At 30.4% G+C, this 23,735-nt stretch overlaps 1 protein-coding gene across 1 annotated transcript in view; it reads right to left on the bottom strand.

The window, feature by feature from the left end:
• Window positions 1-3,400: 3,400 nt before the first annotated feature.
• The window catches only part of HELRODRAFT_110111 (hypothetical protein), a 37,132-nt gene continuing 16,797 nt past the window's right edge, over window positions 3,401-23,735 (bottom strand). The window contains exons 5-10 of the mRNA XM_009015226.1: window positions 23,471-23,511; window positions 22,783-22,842; window positions 22,060-22,195; window positions 18,796-18,995; window positions 17,786-17,870; window positions 3,401-4,130 (exon numbers count right to left, since the gene is read on the bottom strand). Coding sequence (XP_009013474.1) covers window positions 3,736-4,130; window positions 17,786-17,870; window positions 18,796-18,995; window positions 22,060-22,195; window positions 22,783-22,842; window positions 23,471-23,511 — 917 coding nt within the window. The 3' untranslated portion in view covers window positions 3,401-3,735. The remainder of the gene's footprint in view (window positions 4,131-17,785; window positions 17,871-18,795; window positions 18,996-22,059; window positions 22,196-22,782; window positions 22,843-23,470; window positions 23,512-23,735) is intronic.

The following is a 23,735-nucleotide window of genomic DNA, read 5'->3' as shown; positions in this document are numbered from 1 at the left end:
GTCCTGAGTTTGACATGTTTGTTCTCCTTCCACTGCTGGCACTATTAAATTGTAAAGAATGTACAGAATGATGTCAATCAGAAGTTTAATGGTGCATCTACGTATAAATCAAAATCGTGCATTATATTTGTCAATAAAAACGTTTAAATATATATATATATATATATATATATATATATATATATATATATATATATATATATATATTCATATGTTTGTGTGTGTGTGTGTATATAATATATAAATAAATAAATATATCAAATGTGCGTCAAATACATGTATACACGTAGATGTTTACATATGCATGTTTATATTTATTTGTATTTAAGTGCACGGTACATACACTTATACAATATGTACAGCGTTCTTAGGTACGTATGCTGTTTTATGTACAGTACTGGGCAGTTCCAACAAGAGATAGCTAGCTGCTCTGACGCTTCTTTCGTGGACTTGTATATTATACATGCATACAAATACAGGCATGTAATTCGATTTGTATGCACGTACGTAAGTGTGTACAAATTGAGATTACTGCATGATGTATATATTTTTATGTGTGTGTGTGTGTGTGTGTGTGTGTGTGTGTGTGTGTGTGTGTGTGTGTGTGTGTGTAAATGCATTGCATTTATCATTGTTTTAAGATTTACTCTTTAAAAAATTTAAGTAACAAAATTATTTATGTAACATAGTGATAGAGTTATATTTGCGTTGTGATTTTACCATTTATAACCGTTTTAACGTGACGATGCTGATAGCTGATTTAGTAACATTGATATGTTCATTTTTAAACAAAGTCATATCGGAACTGAAACCAGCCAGTAAACATCTAGGCCGCCCAAATAAATCAACGTTTCATCATTCTCTTGTAATTAGAAAATTTTACGTGGTAAGTTTCGTGTTTAATTTAGGATTGATATTTACAATAAAGGCGCTAATTACAGAGAATTACAATGAATTAATCTGACTGTGCCTACTATTATCGATAATAATTACATATAATAATAACTATTATTATTATAAAACAATAAAATAATAACAATTATTCCTACTACTACTACTAATTATTTTATAAAATATTAACGGCAATTATTACTAATAAGAGAGAATCAGTTTTAACACTGTATAAATGTCTGCCTTGTTGTAAGTTCTGTTTGTATGTGTGTAATGTCATCAATGTAATATATTCAACATGTAGAGATAGGTTTGAGAGTTTTAAAAAACTAAAATATTAGAATAAAAATTCTTTTAGTTTAGAATTAAGATTATTAAAACTTCTGAAATTATTTTATAATAAAAACTAAATGGTAATGAATATTTATTGGTTAATGTATCTATACATTTTATTTTTAAAAATTTTAATTGATAACATACTTGCCGAAGATATCTTTCATTTGACCTGACTGACAAGACAAGAAGACACTCACACGAAACCCATCAGTCAAATCGGATGCCGATCAATTTTATTTATTTCATAAAAGTTTTAGCCAACAACTGTTCAGATACAAGAGACTGTTTTTGTTTTGACTAATGTATATAAATTGTTCCTCGTTTAGTCGTTTAGGTTTGTCTATAAATATTCAGTGTGATTAGGAACGAAATAGTTGCGGTCAGACCAACAGTGAGTGAGATATCCTCCGCTGACTTAACCAACACAAACAGACACATACAGCGTAAACAGAAATTACGATGATGACGAAACATTTAAAGCAACTGTGTAACATCGCGTTCCTCATTACTTTCGCGTTCGTTTGTAACAAACATCTGCAGTAGAAAAATATATTGCACAGGATTTGCTATTAAATTCATGAACATAATATATTGTGATAGATAGCTGAGCGTTTGAATGCGAAAACGGATGTGCATGTTCTACCTCATTTACATAACCACTTGTTTATTTATAACAACTCTATCATTGATGACCGTGTTGTTGTTGTTGATGTTGTTGGTGCTGTCAGTTTTTATGCTATTGTGTTCGTGAATCAAGTTACAACATATCATCACACACACACACACACACACACCCACACACACACACACACACACACACACACACACACACAAACACACACACACATTTTTCAGAAAGGGAGGAGAAAGAGAGAGGAGAGAGAAAAAGAAGAGAGAGAAAGATTAAAAAGCACGTTTCTGATTTTTTATAAACTGTAGTTGATATAGTAATGAATTAACTAAATTTACAAATGTTTTAGGAATTCAAAATATACTTTTGTCGACTATGAGAATAAGAAACGAGTTAAAGAAAACTTTTGCTCGAAATTCAAAAGTTTTTAAATTGTTTTCTACCAGCCAATCATTGTTTGATAACTATTTAAACTATTTTTAAGAAATTTATTTAAAAGGAAGAAATTCGAAAATTTATACAAACATAAAACTTCTTTAATGTATTCATTGAAATATTTTCAATTATGCCAGTTGGTTAGAAGTATGGCAAATTAAATGTTCAAACGCAAGTGTCTAAACCGCAAGAATAACTTTAAGGTAACCGCTTAGGTAATAAATTGACGTTCGTTTTATACATTGCACAAAAATAAAAATTGACTTTGATATAATTGCTCGCAAAATTATTAATGATTTTCAATGATTTTCTATAGGAAAAGGTGAAGATTTAAAGGAAGTTGACTTTTTTTTCTTACCTCTCACAATTTTTTCACAATTTCTTTCAAAAGCACCATTGAGTCAAAATTATTTAAAAAGGTTTTAGCCATATTCAAGAGATGGCATCACAAATAATGTAATGTTGTTGTTGAAATAAGCGTTTGTTGGTAGTTAAAGTCTTTGTCGTTTGGCTTCATTACTAATATTTTTTTTATGGGGCTGAGATTGAAGATGAGAATGATAACAAATCCCATCATGAGCAAAAAAATGTACACAATCACACCAGTGAAGTTGTAGAATTAATTTTTCCTTGAGTCATTTGAAATAGTTTTGACACTTGTAGGATGTGGTGTCAAGTGCGTAATTTAGAGTGTTCGATGATATGTCGGGCTGGTGTCACGTAGCCCTGATCATATTTAGGCATACACATATATATATACAGAATATATTAATGTATACAAAATTATGTTATTATGTTATATATGTTATATGTTATGTATGTTATATGTTAAATTCTCTCTCTCTCTCTCTCTCTCTCTCTATATATATATATATATATATATATATAAATATATATTAACAAGTGATGATATATATATATATCATCACTTGTAATCGCACATATATATACATTGTCATCATTATATATATATATATATATATATATATATATATATATATGGATTTTTATGTTATATGTTTCGTAATGCGTGTGTTACTTAGGCTTAACATACTGTGTGTGTAGGAGTTGTTATTTATTTTAACATTGATTTGCAGAGTTATGTTCAAGTAGATATTAAAGAGTTTTTTATTCATATTAAAAAACAAAATCTATTACTAAAAACGTGCTATAGGGATAGCCTACAATAAAATATGTTCGTTTAGCCCTTCAGTTACATTCAAATGGAATATTCACCAAATATTTAAAAATAATCATCATTCCAAGCAATAGCTACCTCATTCCAAACATATGTAGAAACAAAATTTTTTTTAAAGTTCTCTAAACTTGAAATTAAAGTAAAGGCGGTAAACTATACTATACTCTAAGTCATACAAAAGTTATTATAGGCATATTAAATTTGCACTACTTAACACAACATTATTTTTACATAAATTTGTTAATCAAGGAAAAAATAAGTTTAGTATAATCAACATCGTCAACAACATTTTTGCATTGGTTAACGTTGTTGCTATCGACGGGAAATTTGTTGCGATGGAAACACTTGAAAAATCAGTCGTTTGCAATAGAGTTTCATTAAAATCAGCTGCGAAACATTTGACTCTGGCCACTTGTTTTTGGACGGTCTTATAATACTTCCGACTTTCCAGATTGATATTTTTGAGGATGTTGGAGGTGAGAACTTGGAAAATGAGCCAGGCTTCTTCGGCCACGGGATGAACAAATTTGAGGGGGAGGACGAACCCGTACCTGCCTTTGTCCCTCAGCTCAATGTCGAACACGTGCGTCAGGTTCAGGTTGAATCTGATCCAATCACCCGATCCGCCCGTGAAGGAATCTATTTTGTTGGGTTGATGATAAGAATGGTGATAAGATGATGTTGGTGGTGATGAAGTTAGTGATGATGAGAATGGTGATGATGAGAAGGACGATGAAAGTGGTGATGAGAAAGATGATTATGATGAATAATTAAGACTATGATGATGATAGTCATTAGACAAAACAATGATTATTATAATTAGTAAAATAATGATGACATTGAATGTAAGAACTGATGAGAAAAAAGGCGAGTTTGAAGATGATGATAACGCACAGCTGTTCGTACATTTAACGATGAACACTTAACAAATAATTATGTTCTAAAAATCGTTTGAAAAAATTTGGGTTGAATTTAAGATGTCAGTCAAACACAAAATCTTTCCACCTAATAGCAGTTATTTAACGTCATTAATGTTGCAATGTATATGGCAAACTCGCTAACAAATTGATCTCTGTTTATAACGTTGCTCAAAAGTAAATAAACTGTTTTTTATTTGATTTTTAATAGAAGTAAATTTTTTGAACGCTAGAAATTATTGAGAAATTAATGACACAAATCATGTTTGTTCTTGTATAAGATAGTGCTTTATAAAATTCGTTTTTGCAAAAAAGAAAGATAGTAGTTAAAATGTATTTAACAACAAATTTTATTACATACAATTTTTGGATATTATAAGTTTAAAAGTGACTATTTATTTTGTTCGAAAATCAAATTTTAACGCCATAAATGATGGAATATAATGTAGGGCAGAGGGCATAATTGGTCGTACATACAAATTGTGAAAACTTTTTGAGTCAACTGCAACAAAATGACACGACACCTCAAGCAAATAACACTCAGTAACGTTGAGTGTGATTTTCTTGAAAATTATATTGTCCCCTAGACGTGTTCGTAAAAAAATTTTTAAGGTCACTTTTTTAAAATTATTCTGGGTTGTTTCGGCATTTGATATTTTTCTCATTTTTTAAAATCACTCTTTATATTCAAATGAATCTTTTGCAAACTATTTTTGTTCGTTATACATGGTTTCTTGAATGGAAATGATTTGTGAGTTTGGTGTAGTTGAAAAGAAAACATAATGCAAACATCACTCTAACAAAATAAAAAAATTAAATATAAATAAAATCTAAATTTAACATTTTTAAACAAAACTATTCATATGAGAAAAATATTTAAAAAGTAGAAATTGTATTTTGTCACGTGATAAAATTCCCAATAAATCAAAGTTATGGACACTTCAAATTTTTCGCCCGAACGAGCACGAAGATTAAATAAACATGGAACACCTTGCAGCTAATGAAAATATAACTGAGCGAAAGAACATTTCTGCACCACACTGCACTATTTATATCGCGATTTGATATTTCCTTGTGCTAGACCATTCTTAATTGTCCACTTTTCAGTTATACGATAATCACTAGATTATTTTGTAAAGTTGTAAAGTTAATTATTTAGTGTAAGGCAGACAACAGAAAAACTTTCAAAAGTGTTTAACCGAAATAATTAAATTGTGGAAAAATAAGGAAAAATATTATTATCTTAAACCAGAGTGCGAAGCCACAAAAATATTCACGAATATATGAACGATAAACCTCTCAAAGAAAAATTGTTGTTGCATGTCATATGCTGTTTGTATGGAAAATTAATTACATACTTTAATAGTCCACTGGTGCGTGCGTGTTATTGAAAGTATTGTTGTGTTTAAATAGTCAACAAATTTTGAACATTAGCAATAAAGGTATAAACAAACTTTCCTGCAGTGCTGTCACAAAACATTTACAATTGTTTCTGCATTGGATACGTAAAAAGAGTTGAACTACGCTTCTTCAGCTTGTAAGAGGAACTTTGAAACAGATTGAGAATTATGTTGAATTTCAAAAAATCTGAAAACTTATTTCATTTGCCGATCATATTTTATCTTTCAGTTCATTTAGTAAATGTGTTCTTTTTTTCTTATTATTTTTGTTTAAAAAAAAATTACTATTATTAATAAAAAGTTAATAACAACATTGATTCATTAAATAAAGTCAACGGTAAGGTTAGTGATGCGAATCACAAAACTACAGAAATCCAAACCACATTTCGAAAAAAAACCACAAATAGACATTACAAGAGATGTTTTATTTTAAATTTTACAAATCACAATTAAACATAATATAAAATACAAACTAAAAAAACTCAAATTCAACATGACTTTTTCGCCATTTTTCGCATCCTGATTTCGAGTTGATTTCAAGTTTTATATACGTTTATCATGCATAACCCACGTATGACCATCAAATCTACCATTAAACTGATCGTTGGAGCAAACATGCTTTCCAAACATCAGGAAAACCACAGTACAATTATTTAACCAACACCACCACAAAAAAATGTTTTCTCCCCATTTACGTCACCAGATCCTCCAGAGACGATGATATTCATTTTGAATTACGTTGCCCAACCCTCGCTCGCTATCTTACAACATTTCTAATATTCCTCAACAATCTATCTGTTCGTCAACATTTCAACTTTCCTATCAACATTTCAATTGTTTTACAACTTTTCAATAGTTTTTCAACATCTTCATTAATTGCCAAGCTGCATTTTAACAGATATTATTAATTTCGATTTTACTAATTAGTCAAAAATTTTAAAATTCTTTTAAGAATAAAATTTCATTAAAAAAAACATTTTTAGAACTAATTAAAAGTTTTGCATTTGCAAACGAACTTTAAATTTTTTACAAAAAAAATAACTTCAGAAAAAAAATAATTTTTAGGAATATAATAAATCAAAAAGCTTATGAAGATGTTAAATCTAATTGCTATTAAGCAGGACCAAAATGAACAAAAATAGATTGGATGGTCTTTTTTAGGAATCTTGGTATCTTGTGCTAGAATTAATTGAATGAAAGTGTTTGACAAGATGATTCGGTGGAAGAATTTTATTTAATTTCCTCCACCGATACGACATGCATCAGCATTTTTCAGTTGACGAGTCAACAAGATGCCGACAAAGTAAATTAACCGAAGCAATGTTGCCAACGATCATAACCGCATGAATTCTACTTCCGTGAAACTTTAGTATCAATGATGTATGTTGATAGATTGTGTTTTCTAAACCATTCACGCTTACAAATTTTTTTTCACATATGTTGGTATTAAATTTATTTAATTCATTCTTTTACATGAAAAATGTAAAATTTGCAAACATTCCTCAGGCTGCACAAGTAGCGTCACCAGCAAAAATGCCAACAAAGACGTACAATTTTTTTGAGCGCTTAAAAACTATTGATAATTGAAAACTTGACATTGATAAATACTGCTGCTCAACTAACCTACCAAAAACCGATTCAACATTTCTAGAACTGTACGAAAGATAAACAACAACGACGAAAATAACAACAACCACATTAGCAATGACAACCAAAACAATAACAGCAACATCAGCTTAATAACATAAACACAACATCATAAAAAAACACAACATAACTTACGAAAAAGCTGCAAACTCAACATAACCACAGGACTAATAATGATAAGGAAGAAAAAATTTGAACAAAACCAACATAACACTCGACCGACCACGTACAAAAAACAACACAACATCCACATACTACAACTACTACTTGCTACTACTACTAACTACTACTTGCTACCACTAACTACTACTACTACTATTACTTCTACAGAAAACTGCAACTACTTTTTATTATTATATCACACATTAAAATCTATGAGTCTGCACAAAAAATTGGGAAAACAAAATTAAAAATTTACGAACTTCTAACTTTCTTTAAATAAAATTTAGCACGTCATATTTTAAAAAATATGCTGCTTTGTGCACTCTTTATAAAAAGATAGCATTAGCAAAGAATGTGAAAAAGGTTATAAACTCACTGACACAACAAAACAACACCCCAAACAACATCACCAACCAAACAATACCACACACAACAGCATCGGAAAACGACCCATCAAAACACAGCCTCGACAAAACATCATGTAACAAATCAAGAAAACGATTGGCTGCAGTGAAGATCAGTCAACATGTCAGCCCTCATGGATGATTTAAAGGTTGGGTGATGGCATTGACCGATGTGGAAGATGGAGTCGTTGAAGGGGCCGATAGGAACGACAACTTCAACGACAACAATTTAAGTGTAGCCAATACGGATCTAGACAAATTTGAACGGGGGGAGGGGAAATTTACACAAAATTTGATGACCGGTGGTGAGAATTTTCGCAAAAATTTTTTAGAAAATTTTTCTATACTCATGTGGGAAACAACATTTTCACGGGGACGTCAACATTTTTTTTGATGGGATCTTAATGTCAATTTTCCCTTCAAAAATACTACTGTTCACGTTAAAACAACGACTTATACCATCTTTCAGCACAAACAACGCTCAGTTACGAAATTTAAAATCATTCAAGATATACAAATGTTGAATTTTGCAATTACGTTCAGTTGTTTAACATATAGCACCCAACTGCAACAATATTGTACATGACCACTTTACTACTTACCATAATACTACCACTACTGATACCACTTCTACCGCAACTTACTGCTACAGTTACCACCACTTATACTTCTTGGGAGAGATATGTGATATAACCAAAGCTGATACACACCACCAAGTTTTGTACTTGTTCTCTTGTTATTAACATTATGTTTTGTATTTACCACCTTGTTCAATCATCCACCATCTTCATAAAAACAGTGTCGATCGGAGTGTCTAGTAAGAAAATTAATTTTAAAACTTTTGCTTAAACTTGCCTTTGTTATGAAAGTAGCAACAGGAAATTTATAATAAGAAATGTGGGTTGAGCAAAAAAATTCCAAGCAGACCAGACAGTAAATATTCGTTCATTTCGTTGTTTTAAGTGTTTCATATTCAACATTCTTGTTATTAATAACCACTTGCTTAAAAATCATTGCTGATTCTGGATGAACCTTAATTCCATTCCGTTGAATCACGTGCAAAAAAGTTATTAAATATATGTCACAGGCGTCGATTGTTCGATACACGTGCCAACCTTCAGCCATTTCATTGTTTCTTGACATCTGACAGAGCATTTTCAAGATGCTTTCAAATGACTTCAAGAGAACCGCCATGGATAACAATGTTTTTATAATCTTTTTTCTTGAAGACTGAAAAACTGATGAATTTTTAAAATGTTAAAAACGCATTTTTATTAAAAACGTGAATATGAATAGGCCAACCAATTTGGAAGAATTTTGAATTTTTATCAAAACTTAAAATACGAAAAAATAAAAATATTTTGTTTTGTTAGCTTCAGTTATTTTATTTCAATGAAAAAATAAATTTTTTTTGACAAGTTATTATTTATTGAGCTAAATAATTGATTCACGATATATTTAGCGCAAAAAAGCGGGGCGTGCGCGCTCATCTCTCTCACTGATATATTGCCTTTGTTAGGTTCATGCATCAAAATATATCAACATCTAAAAACGAAAGGTTATTATTTTGAAGAGCGCAAAGTGAAGTTTTAAGATTGATGAAGGGCAACTGTTTACAGATAAAAAAACTAAGATTTAATGATCAAATTTAATTAAAAGATTCTTAGGAGAAAATAGTTTCTTGGAAAAGAGTCAACAAACATTCAACGATAGCTCTAGGAAAACATCGGACGGGGTTATTAAAATGTCGAGGAGCATTTTTGCTCATAAAATGTTATAATTACACTCATCAAACATTTTTTATTATATTTCAAGATTTAAAAAACCATTGAAATCATTAAAACCATAAAAATTTTCACCGCATTTGTCGACAGTAACAGATTTATTATTAGAAAAAGAAAAACAACGAACTAACAAAGACAAAATCAGAACAGCACAATGCAACGACAAACATAGAAAACATTTATATAGATATAATGGTAATGAAAACCCCATAAAAACATAGAAATGTACACCTGTTATTGATAAAAACCACGACTGGAGTACATGCATGAGTATCTGGCTGACCAACAGGCAAGACGAAATGAATATGGAATGATGTCGTTCATTGCAGTTGCGTATATATTCCACTCAACGTAACTCAACATGTACAGTACAAATATCAACGAAATCTACGGACAGAATTGCAACGAGAAAGATATTTACGTAGAATTCGATTAAAAATGTTTTTTAAATGCAGAGATGAATATAACATTGATGAAAACGTAACCAGTCATGATTGAAAGGAGTTTTGTTTGTGTACTATCACAAATCAGAATGAAAACAAAATGTATGGCTGTCCATTCAGAAAACATTAGCTCTCGGATGAGCACACGCTCAGCTCAAAACTGCGCATAAAAGCCTTGTCGGAAGCCTCATATTGCTTATTATCTCTGTCTTAATTTAGAAGCATTATCACCAAACATGTATCATCCATTTTCATCTCTAGCATCATCGTCGGTATTATTTTTATCATCATTATGTTTTCATTATTATTATCATCATATTGATGAAATCATTATCGATTTAAATTTTCAACATTATCTGGGTCGTTACAATATAATTCCGATCATTTTCCAACTTAGTTTCACATAAGATTCACATTACCAAATGCAAAGTAAGCTTGTGAGTGAATTAAAAAAGAATTTTAAACGGGTCACCAACCCAAGAAATGTAGACATGTGCATGTTTTCGAAATGGTGATGTTTTTAAGCGTTTCTCAAAACTCGTAAAAATGAGTTACTTCGTAATTCAAAATTTTGTTAGCTAATCGTATATTATTAATTTTTTCATTTTCACAGAACAAATAATTTTTCCTATCAATATATTCGAATTCGGAAAACATATTTCTCTTTCCAACCGATCTTTATCAACTTTCTCTGTCAACTTAAACAAGTCTGTAAACTACTCGTTCATCAGTAGTATCTGCATGACTTTCCATGCAATTTTTTACTTAACACCAACTTCATCAGTTACATTTCAGACAAAAACTAATTATTCCACCCTACACACATGTTTTCCATTTTTTTATGTTCACATCCTGACATATGCATCTATTCTTACACCAGGGGCGTTGGATAAACTTTGTTGAATATTTATATTTACATTAAAATAATCAAAAACACTCCTGAATACATCACTTGAATGGTTTCAGTATAAATAAGCGCAGTATGGATAAGACAGGTCGGTGAGGTAGCGTAAGGGTTTGGATATCTGGTCTTGCTATTGCAGTGACCTAGTTCGAAGGCAAAGGTATTCTTGTCGTGATGCGAAGTCGAAAAGCAAATATTCACGTTTGTTGTGTTGATACTAATAAGAATTATTTAAGAAGAGAGAGAGAGAGAGAGAGAGAGAGAGAGAGAGAGAAAGTAAGAAAAAGACAGAAGTAGAGAAAGTTGTTAATAATAATGATAAAAATAAAAATAATAATAATAATGGTTGCTATTTATTATCATTAAGAAAATTATATGCAAACCTAAAAACTACTACAAGTTTTGCGGTTTTTGCTTGCAGAAATGAACGAACAAAACAGGAGCACGTTTAAATACAACAAATTAATTAATTAAAATCTTATAAATATAAACTGCAAACATTAACACTGCATTTCTATTTCATCGCTATGTCCTTTCTTTGATTACTTCAACATCATCCTTCCTATTCATCATCATCACCATCATTGTCTTTGCAACTGTTATCATTATAATGACATCATCAACATCAATTTCGTCATCTATTTATCTATTTAAAGAACTGGGAGACCAGAAGTTATTACTAACTTGAAAGGTCTCCGTAAGTATAATACACAAAACGATATAAATATACATACATACACAATATATATATATATATATATATATATATATATATATATATATATATATATATATATATATATATATATACATATATATTGTGTTTGCAATTTCCATTGTGGCGTTGTGTCCAACCCGTTTATAACCGACAACATGTGTTTGAGTTTATCGACAAGCAAATTTTTCGCCCTTGAGTCGCGTCCTTCGAAATCGTGAATTTTTCCCAGGTATTCGAAACGACCATTAAGTTCAACGTCAGGTATTGCTTCATCATCGATGGTTAAACTTTGGAGAAACTGTTCGTATGTGTCATTTTTCTTTCTCATGATCCTCATACTCATTCCGGTTGCATTGCACCAGGCTTGGTTCAGATTAATTAATTTTTGGGCACTGTCAGTGCTCTTGGCAATGATGGCTGTGTCGTCGGCAAACTGAAGCCAAGCTCTGGTTTCTAGATTGGTTGTGGGTCCCCATATATATCCACAATTTTAATAATAATATTAACAATAACAATAATAATAATTTTAACAATAATATCGCTTCAAACATTTTTGTTGTAATCATTTATGAGCAGATTTTATTATCACAAATTTTCCCAAGTAGATTAATTAATTAAATAAAAAAGATAAATTAATTATATTAACGTATTATTCATCACAGTTACTGCTGGTACAGAGATTAACACGATCTTTATTATTACATTCATTATCATTTTTACCATTATTGTCATCGTCATCATCATCATTCTCACCTTCGTCATCACCATCATCCTAATTCATACCATAACCATTATCATCGTCATTATCATTGTCATACCATCATCTTCTTACCTAAAAAATAAAAATTAGATTTGATGACGATGATGATAACAATGATGAAGATGAAACTTGCGAAAAAGATGGCGACAAACACAAACAAACATTTCATTGAAAACAAATCAAAAATTCATCAATATCTCCATTCTAAACATTCACTATCATCATTATCTTCATTGTTACTGTCATCATCGTCGTCGTCTTCGTCATCATCATTATTATCATTGTTATCATCATCATTGTCGACGTCATTATCATTATCATCATCATCGTCATTATCGTCGTCATCAAAATGTAAAATAAACATCATTTCATCATCACGGTTTAACTTTAACTTGCGTTGACAATCACAGTTGTTATTAAAATACGTCCGTTCAAAATTAGGGTTGCTACTGCTGAGAAAATTTATCATACGTTAAAATTTTACATTAAAAGATCATGAAATTAAAAAAGGTTATAAAGGTGAAAGGCCCATCATACTCTTCCTATAATTACTATTTCTTAAAAATGAGCATTATTCTTTTTATCAAAATTCAAACTAGTTTACTTTAAACATACATATAGTGTTATTTACATACTTAATTATATCTTTATATCTTTTCAACTTAAACCATTAAAGTTGTCTTTCTTGCTTTAAAATTTATCATTAATACAACTTCAAGCAGTCCTACAACTTGACACACAAAGGTTCAATAAATAAATTTATTAAACTTAAATCTATTGTCGACATCGATAATTAATATTTCAAAAAAACGTCCTAATTAAAATGAATATACACGGACTTGAGAAGGTATAAATGTTTGACCGGTTTAATAGGACATAAAACGAATAAATAGACATGTCAAAATATGTACAATTTTTTTTTATTTTAAAAATAATTAATTTGCCCCACAAGTTTTTTGAACTAGCCAAACATAGACACACGAGTTATGTAATAAATTTGCTCTTGAGTTAGTTATTCAATGAAGACTTTTCAATCGCTTAGTTACACAATAGATATGCACGAACACACATGTGTACAAAATGTATGTTGAAATGCACTTTTTTATGCCTGTCCCATGCTACGAGTTTGGCTTCTGGATGGAGAGCAAACAATGAACTTCCGTCTGAAGTGCAATCAGCTCAATCTAAATTTTCAATGTTCAGATCTGATGAAATCAAATTAAATCTTCTCGATAATTTTAATTGTTACTCTTTCTATTTTAAAAAGAACTCTCATGTTTCCGTCATAATCCCGGTTACAGCGTTTTATGTGATTTTAAAGTTAGAAAGTTCACCCTTATTTTCAAATGAATTAAATGCATTTTTTAATTTGTTTTTTTTACATTCATTATATTTTAAACATGGAAAATGTTTGGGTTTTAACTAGAATATATAAGAGAAAGTGAAATAATAGAATATTATAGAATCGTTCATTCATGAAATAAGTTGTTCATTTGAATTGGAATGCTTTTGTATTTGAACCAGCTGACGGCACAATGTGTACCACAAAAACTCAAATTATAACAACTGCTGTGACAATAATGTAACAATTTGGAAAATGTTTAGAAAGCCAACTGTCATGTAAGTCTGGTTAAAACTAATCGCATCCATGCATTATAAAATTGTATCACTGTCATTTTTATTGTCATGTCATCATCATCCTCATCATCATCGTCGTCGTCGTTATCATCATCATTATCATCATAATCATCATAATCATCATCATCATCATCATCATCATCATCATCATCATCATCATAATCATCATCATCATCATCATCATCACAATAATCATCATTATCATCATCGTCATTTTTATGGTGTGATTATTACCATAACCACTAATCATTTTTGTTAAACTTGCTTCGTTTTTTATTACCGTCTCATTCATGAATAATTCATAATTTCAAAAACACCATCGATACCTCTCTATCTACTATGCCATGTTCATTATGATCAACATAGGCACCATTATTATTATTATCATTGCACTTTTGACAGCCAATAAAATTGAAAGATTTTTGTTCATTTTTATTTTATCATCATAATTTTGCTCTTAGAATCATTTTATATATTTTTAGCATCCCATATCGTAATCATCAAAAAAACATTCATCACCATCATCAATCACCACCATCATCATCATTTTTATTGTTGTAATAATAATAATAATAATAATTATCATCATCATCATCATTTCCTCCACCACCATCATCATCATCATTTCCTCCACCATCATCATCATCATTTCCTCCACCATCATCATCATCATCATTTCCTCCACCATCATCATCATCATCATTTCCTCCACCATCATCATCATCATCATCAAGTCTTTGTCTTTCCATTATTATTTTTTCATTAACATTGCATTTTTGATTAACAAAAAAGTTGATTCTGTTGACACTGCAAATTTACGGTTTCTCATTTAGCTTCGAATTACTTCCCATACACAAAGACTTCTTTCTACACTGTCTACACCCGTGTAGTCGGCCCCAACTGTTTTTACTTCAGCATGCATTCATGTTGAACGTGGATTTCCCCAAACCCTGCAATCCCGTAAGTGTTCCAATTCCGGCATCATGAGTTATTATATTTTTAGTGCCAATATTGATCATTAGCATTAGATTTTTACGTAAACTTTCCCAAAAGTTCCTTAATATCCGGATAGATCTTTAAACAGTTTTTCCTTGTGTGGAAGGTATTTCCAGGTCCCGATAACTTTCATAATGTTTTTCGATGTCCCAATTTTTAATATTTGGATATGACCGATACGGGAGTATCGGCAATTCCTGAAAACTCAGGAAGTTTTTATGTACTTATTTTCTACTAATTTTTCAAGTTTTTGCTTCCGTTCCGGATCGACATTGAAGAAAACCCGGCTGAATTACCGACAAGATTGAATTTAGTCCTTTTGTTGCTTCGTTTTAATCATTCGTAGAATAGAGGAAAAACTATTTTCAATGAATTTTTTAAATTTTAGAACAATTAATACTAATCAGCGTCTTGATGTCTTGAACAACAAATACTGCACCATTTTCATTAATCTTTTTTGAAGCCACACTATGAGATAAGTGGTTCTCTTGAAAGTTGTTTGCGAACATTAAATAAATTATAAGAGGGCTGCTTTTTTATAAAAAATATGTTCACGATCCAACTCAATAGTTTTGAAAGCCTGAAAACATAACCCTATGTCTAAAATTTTTTTGCAAAAGTTTCAAAATAACCTTTTTATAAGTTTTTGAGTTTGTAATAATAATAATAATAATAATTATCATTATTATTAATTTATATGGCGTCCTATGCATAGCTTCAGGGGTGCTTGGATAAACAATGACTTTTAACGTTTACGTAGGCCTGGATAAACAAAAAGTTCTTTAATCGTTTCCTAAAAAGTTTAATGGTTGGCTGTTGGCGAATAATGGCAGGCACACCATTCCACATGGAATTAGAGCTGTACGTAAAACATTTGTTAACAACTGATGAAATACTGACAGATTGATGCAACCGAAGACGAACGAAGTTGACGAGTTGATAATAATAATCAGACAAGAAAGAAATGAACGAATAAACGAACGACAAACACAAACATACATTTACATTTATTTTTATATTTATACATTAACATACACACGCACACACACAAACACACATACACACAAACACACATATACAGACACGCACATATTTGGCTGACGACTTTTGATATATATATATATTTTTTACTCATTATTCAACTCACGCCGAATGCCCAAATGAGAAATGTTCCATCAATAACCAAATCTTCAAAACTTGTCAATCATTTTCACTTTCATTATCATCATCATCATTATCATCATCATCATCATCATCATCATCATCTTTTTCTTCTTCTTCTTCATCATCATGTTTATCGTCATCATCATCATCATCACCATTTTTTTCTTCTTCTTCATCATCATCATCTTTTTCTTCTTCATTATCAACATATTCATCATCGTCATCATCCTCTTCTTCATCACTGTATTAGCAACTCCACCATCGTGAAGTCACCTTCAAATCTTTCATGAGGATTATTATCTTCTACTCGTACACGCAGTCACTTTTTTTCAATTAGCAAAGTTATTATCAAAGATGACGATGAAAAAATGATTCAAATGAAGTTTTAAAGTAATTTTTTTTGGGAAAAAACTTAATTCAAAAATTTTGATTATTTAAAATAATTTCCATTATAATAAGTTTTGAAAAAAAATTATTTTATTTGTCTCATTATATCTTTTTCGAAAACACTTCAATCATTTTTAATTTTCCAATTTTTAAAACGCATCTATCATTGATCAGCCTTGATTCTATATTTCCGACAAAGAATTGCGTTTTCAAATTTGAGACATAGCAAATTGAACATCAAAGGAATTTAAGTGAAAATAGATTGGAAATGAGTTAAGAAGATTTGCAGAACAAAATTTGATTGCCTATTATTTTCATTCTGATTGTCTCAGCTATCAGTTGATACAATATTTTTGCTACTATGACTACTATTATTAATGTAATAACGAGAGATTGAGAAGCATATTTACTGGGACATGATCAAATCAACAAACAATACGTGAGTCAAATATTAATTTTTTTAAACGTTTTTCATTTAAAAAAATATTCTTCCGCTCATTCAGAACCGTAACAACATCGCAGTCAATGGTACGCTATTAAACGTTTAATCTTTCTCCACGTTGTAATTATTAAAATTTAAGATACTTTTAATATTTTTCGTTGTAATTATTAGAAATAAAAAAATAAAGAAATTAAAATCAAAAAAATTATTAGAATTTCATATGCTAAATTTGTTGTCCACCTGATTTTAAATATTTAACATTTTTATCGCTTTTGTTTCAAACGTTGTTTTTGTAAGTACTCTATCGCTATGATATTTAGCTCGCGTATCTACGTATCATCATTACCTGACGCAAACGTGTCATCATCGTAATCACAATCGTCATAATCATCATAACCATAATCAACATCTTCATCATCATCATCGTCGTCGTTGTCATATTCATCATCATCATTCTCATTATCATCATCATCACCACAACATCATCACCTCTGATATAACCACATTGCCACCTCAAACAGGACTCACACAATATCTCCGAGACAGCTCCATAGGCATACTCCTCTCCGTTGAACATCCTAATTTCTTCCGCAGCTCCCTTTATCGCAGGCCTCTGTGAATGTTTGCATGCGTGTAAATTTAATTAAATTTTTAATTAACAGGAAACGCTTCTTTCGCTACCGCATAGAAAATGAGCGAAAAATAAGTGGCATATAACCGCAACCAGTCTAAGCAACAACAACATTAACTAACATATAAGCGCAACCAATCTGAGATGAAACAACAACATTAACTAAAACTAAATAAATAAAAACAATATAAACTAATGTGTAATTGCAACAAAATCACCAGCAACAACTAGAATATCGCACTAAATTCTTGATCAGTATTTTGAAGAAAAATAAAAGGTTATGGTTATTTTCTCAGAGGTTTCAACAACAATAAATTCAATTAACACGCTTTTATTTTCATTACACTTTAAAAAACAAAATTTGACAGACGCCGAAACTGTTATTTTGTTATTTTCAGCAAAGTTGAAAATAAATTTAATCAAATAACTTAAAAAAACAATCAAAAATTTTACTATCTGGTTTAATGAATCTCTATGTTAGCAAACAGCAATTGAAATGAAGCCAGCTAATCAGCAGACGCCCATAAAATTTTTTATTAAGCACCCTTGAAAATTAATTTGGTCAATATTTATTTATCGCACTAGAACACTTGTTGAAACTCAACTCAAAACTAGATAACAATAAGAACCTCCACAAACTTGTAACAATGATTGATGCAACACCAAAATATTATGAAAATATAACAACACTAACATGAATTATGTATATAACTATAGAAGTAACAATAACTCAAGACTTGATATAAAATAATACATCCCAGTAAAAATATATTTACCAAATAAAAAAAATAATGAAAATGTAAAATAACAAGCAAAATAATGAAACAAAAACAAACGCTACAAAAACAATTATGTATCGGGGCAACAGGGTAATCATCTATGTATAGATGGAAGCAATCAATCAAACCGTTTTGTAGTAATCAGTATCATTGATGAAGGCGTATGACCATCTGTTCATTATCTGCTGACCAAAACTATGCAACGTCACATAGCCTCCAATGACGTCAGCATGTCTCAACCAATAGGATTGAAGTGCCATTGTTTCGTTTTCACTGGCTGCATGTGGTCCTTTGAAAGTTTCTTCGCAAGGGTCGATGGAGGTTAGATCTGGTTGGTTAGTTGATTGATTGAATGAATAGTTAATAAATTTATTTGTTAGTTGATTGGTCGGTTGGTTAGCAGATTGGTTAGTTAATTGGTTGGTTAAAAAGTTGAATGATTGGTTGATTAGTTAACTGGTTGTTTGGTTGGACAATTAATTATTTAGAATAATTGAATACAAACATTTAAATCAATATAACCGCAAATTGTTACTTGTTAATTGTTAAAAAAAAATAATTTTTCAATTCAACTAGTTGAGTGGTTGAATGATTGTTTTGCTTTGTAGTTTGTTTTGAGATTGTCTCAATAATTGTTTGATTTCGAATAAAATTTTATAAATGTCCAGTTTTTTCGACAAGTTAATTAACAATTTGTAGTTTAGTTATTTATTTGACAATTAAAAACTATTTCATTTTATTTTAAATTTAACTTCCAATTGTTTAGAACTAAAATTAAAAATTATAAAATCTATCGTTGTTGCAACTTTCAGCTCATAAGACTTATGTACAGTCGGTCATTTCAAAGTTTTATTTTTAGATTTAAAAAATAATTAAACAACAGTTTGGAAATTAAAAAGTTTTATTATGGATTGGGTGATTAATTAAGCGAGGATTCTGTATGAGTCACATACATGAAATCGAATGTTTATTAATTACATTGATTGAAGGATTGATTGATTGATTGGTTGGTTGATGGATTGGTTGGTTGATTGATAGATAAATTGGTTGATTGATTGGTTGGTTGGTGGATTGATTGGTTGATTGATTGGTTGATTGATTGATTGATTGGTTGGTAGATGAATTGATTGGTTGGTTGATTGATCGATTGATATTTCGTAAAATAAATATTTACATCACCAGTAGATAACATTTATAACTTGAATGAACCATTTTTTTTGAATATTCTTTTATCCTGTTCTGAATAACATTTTAATGTGAATGGAACTAGTTGGTCGAAAACATTTTCTAATCTACAGACTTAAGCCATGACATTTTTTTCATTAAATATGATCATAATCCTGAAAAATGATGAACACACACTATCGCATTTACATAAATAATGAAAATAATGTTTCGCTGATGGCACGTGCTAAACATCTTCAGCAACACATGACAACACATCTTATGCCCAAACTTGAAAACCTTGCACTTCTGGTGTGAGCCAGTAATTTATGTACTGATGAAAAGAACGAAGCAACGGTGCAGTTTTTATTTGTAGCTCCATCATTTTATAAATTACCTTTAGCATAATTCCAGACGAGTTTATTTTTTATCAGCTGTTCAAACGCAGCAGTAATCAGTCAAGTTGTATTTTTTTTATTTATCAGGATTAAGACGTGCGTTATTATTCATTTGCTTTGCAGAAAATGTTCAATTGATAATTTCCCGAAAAAAAAACACAAATTTTTAATTTATTTTTTTAGTTTTGCACTTTGAAAATGTTTTAATGTAATAAGTTATAGTTTTTTAAAAAATCACATATGATTTTTTTTATTGTGAATTTGCTTGAAACTTTTGTTGAGCGAATAATATCTTTAAAAACTTCCTTGTCGCTACGTTGTTGTAATACTCTTAAAAAAATTATAAATGATTAATGTTGTTTTGTTTGGATGGCATGCCCAACGTGATAATTCTTCAACATTTTTTCTGTAATATTTTAATCTTTTTTTTATCTTCAAAGAAAAAATTTAAAAAATTAAAACAAACAATGTTAGTACTGCCATGCTATTACTTCTACAACTAGTTAGTAATACAATTAGTTGTATTACTATTGCTACTACTACTGTGCTAGTCATCATCCTCCTCCTCCTCCTCATCATCATCATCGTTATCATCATCATCTTTGCTAACATTCAAACCAATCTTATCACAACTCTTAAAGTTTTAAATTTTTAAATGCTAAGTTAAGTGATTTAAAATGGTTTATTTCACAAATTACATTGTCACAGCGGCTAAGTGCATTTTTTTTTAGGTTATTCGGCTATCAGGTTAGGCTAAAACATTCATCTCCAGCAAACGTTCATTTTAGCGCATGGGTGGGCAAACTTTCTGCTGTGAGGACTATTTAGAACTATTTTACCTTTGAAGGGCCGCAGTTTTTAAATAGCAAATATTTTCGACCCGGGGGGGAATTTTTTAAGATTTGTGACGACATGTTTTTGGCGAATAAGACCTCGCGACCCGTGGGCCAAAGTTTTTCCACCCCTGATCTAGCGCATAATCTTTAAAGTGCAATTATGAACAGACTTTTGGTTTGGTTTGGGTAGCAGTGCAATAAATAATGTTTTTATTGTTTTTTGTAGTTATTCATTGCAAAAAAAAAATGTTAAAACGATACAGTTGTTGTTGTGGAATGTTACTAAAGCTTCTTTGTGATTTTTCTAACATTTTATAGTTAACTGTATCGCCAAACAATTTTTTCATAATCATCATCATAATCAACAACATTATCATCATCATTCTTTTCATAGACATATTCATCATCACCATTATAACCGCAATTATCACCATCAACCTTTTTAAAAACATTATTTAAAAATGATGAAAGGACGGTCGTGTGCTAAGCTAACGTTAGTGAAAGCATCAGCGACTCACTCGAACAACTCAAATTCGTTCGGTTTTCAGCATGCATAATTCTCAAAAAATTTATTTTTTTAATAATAAAAACCCATTAAAAACTCGTTTAAATGAGCCAATTTGAATCCAAAAAGCGCACCGACTCAACAAAATTAAATTCAATACTGCCAAAAGCTCCATTCAAAGCGTGCCTCATTTTAAAAAAGAATATCGAAGATCACAAGAAAAAATTGAACTAGTACTTATTATGAATCACTTGACATGCAATCATAAAAATATTAAACACGAGGTATGTTTTCATTGAAAATGGAACGAGAATTTTTAAAACCATAATATTATATATTCACTGGAATATATTTGTTTGGCAGTTTTGAATCTACATCACACAGTGGTGACCTATTCCGCCAATCAATATTGTTACAATAATAATGAAAAGTTTATTTTTTGAAAATATTAATAAAAATGAAAAACAAAAATTAAAGTTTGGTATTGACCTCCGCTATGAGGAGTGGAATTGGACCACATGAAATCGAAATTTCTGTTGATGTCAGCTCCCTGGCACCACATGTTGTGCTTGGCACTGTACCTCAACCCATCCTGCCTGCCTCGATTTTTCCGCCAGAGCCTGGCCTACGTGAAATAAAATCGCAAATGTCAGGAGAAAGTGTAACATGATATGGAATAAAAGGCCGCTTTATAATAATTTTAGTCTTGTTTAGCTAAAAACTTACAACCACAATAAGTTGTACTCAAATATTTACATTTGTTTTTAACTTTTTTCTTTCTCAATGTTTTTCAACATACTATTTCTACTCTTCCTACCTAAAAACAGTGTTATTTCATTTGCTGCGCGTCTCATGACGGCAACTCAACAGAAAGTAAATCGACAGGAATGTCGATGTGACGTCATATCGACTAATGTGACGTCAGAGCAGTTTCAGACACAACAAATAACGTTCACAGTTTTTATAACCAAAAATAATTATTTTCTCAAAGATTGGCATATTTCATGAATTAAAATCTTCAATTTATAAAAGAAGTAAACAAAATTAATGTTAATGTGAACGAATATAAAATTATATTCAACAATGTAATTTTTTATTAACAAATAAATAAATAATCATTCATTATTCTTATGGAGAAATTTAACTTATTAATAAATTTTACACGTGGAATAAACAGCCTAAGATCAAAACTGATGAATTTTGGAAACTAACGGAGGTTTTGGTGAAGGTGTAAGCGTACCCGTCTGCGTTGACAGCAGGCATTATGTGCCACTCGAACGCGTTTAACAGATTGTAGTCGTTGTAATTGAAATTGCTGCTGTTGCTTGTCCGGTTTATGTTGCCGAAGTTATTGCTAAAGTTGTTATTGTTGTTGTTGTTGGCAATATTTTGAAAGCACAAACTTTTGTTTTTCATGCAATTGTTGGTTGTGTTTAGTATCTGAAAGAAAATTGATGATCTAAATGAAATTCAGTTCAAATTGAAAAATTGTTAAACAGCGTTAAAAACAGTTAACTGTAACTATTCGGAAAAAGCAAAACTGTTGCACAATTACCAATAAATACGTTTTTTTGTATAGACTTGTTAAGAGGTTTCTCAATGTACAATTTTTAAATTGAAAATTATATTTAGACATTATGGAATAAGTACATTGCTAACGGTTAACTGTATCATCTAATAATTAAACGTGCGTGGTTTATGCTATTATTTATGGAAATAAAAAATATTACTGAAAAAACAATTTATTGTGACTGCTGCTAACACTTAAAATCTTCAATAACTTGTAAGGAATTACATAAACTCAACAAAGACAGTCACAGATTTACATGTTTTTAAGCACCATCAAGATCACTGTAAAAAGCATCAAGGTCTTCTTCACTTCAGACGTTGGCGCATAAACTTGAATAACAGCTAGGTTGGAAGGTTGTGCGTGTATTTTGACTAACAAAACTGACACTACCCAGAAACATTCTAAATTTTTAGACATTTCTTTCTTCAAAAGTACACCTACTCTTCGTTCGTGTGAACCACCTCTAGAGTAGATAAACTTGCCTTCTTCAAAGGTAATGACACCTGATTCAGAACGGCTTCAAAATAAAGACATCCCTCATGGACGCGCCCACTGATGACGTTAACAAATTCTTCAAATTTACCGCCTATTACAA

Source organism: Helobdella robusta (assembly GCF_000326865.2).
Source record: "Helobdella robusta unplaced genomic scaffold HELROscaffold_15, whole genome shotgun sequence".
NCBI classification, from domain to species: domain Eukaryota; kingdom Metazoa; phylum Annelida; class Clitellata; order Rhynchobdellida; family Glossiphoniidae; genus Helobdella; species Helobdella robusta.
This window is presented reverse-complemented; position numbering and strand designations above follow the sequence as displayed.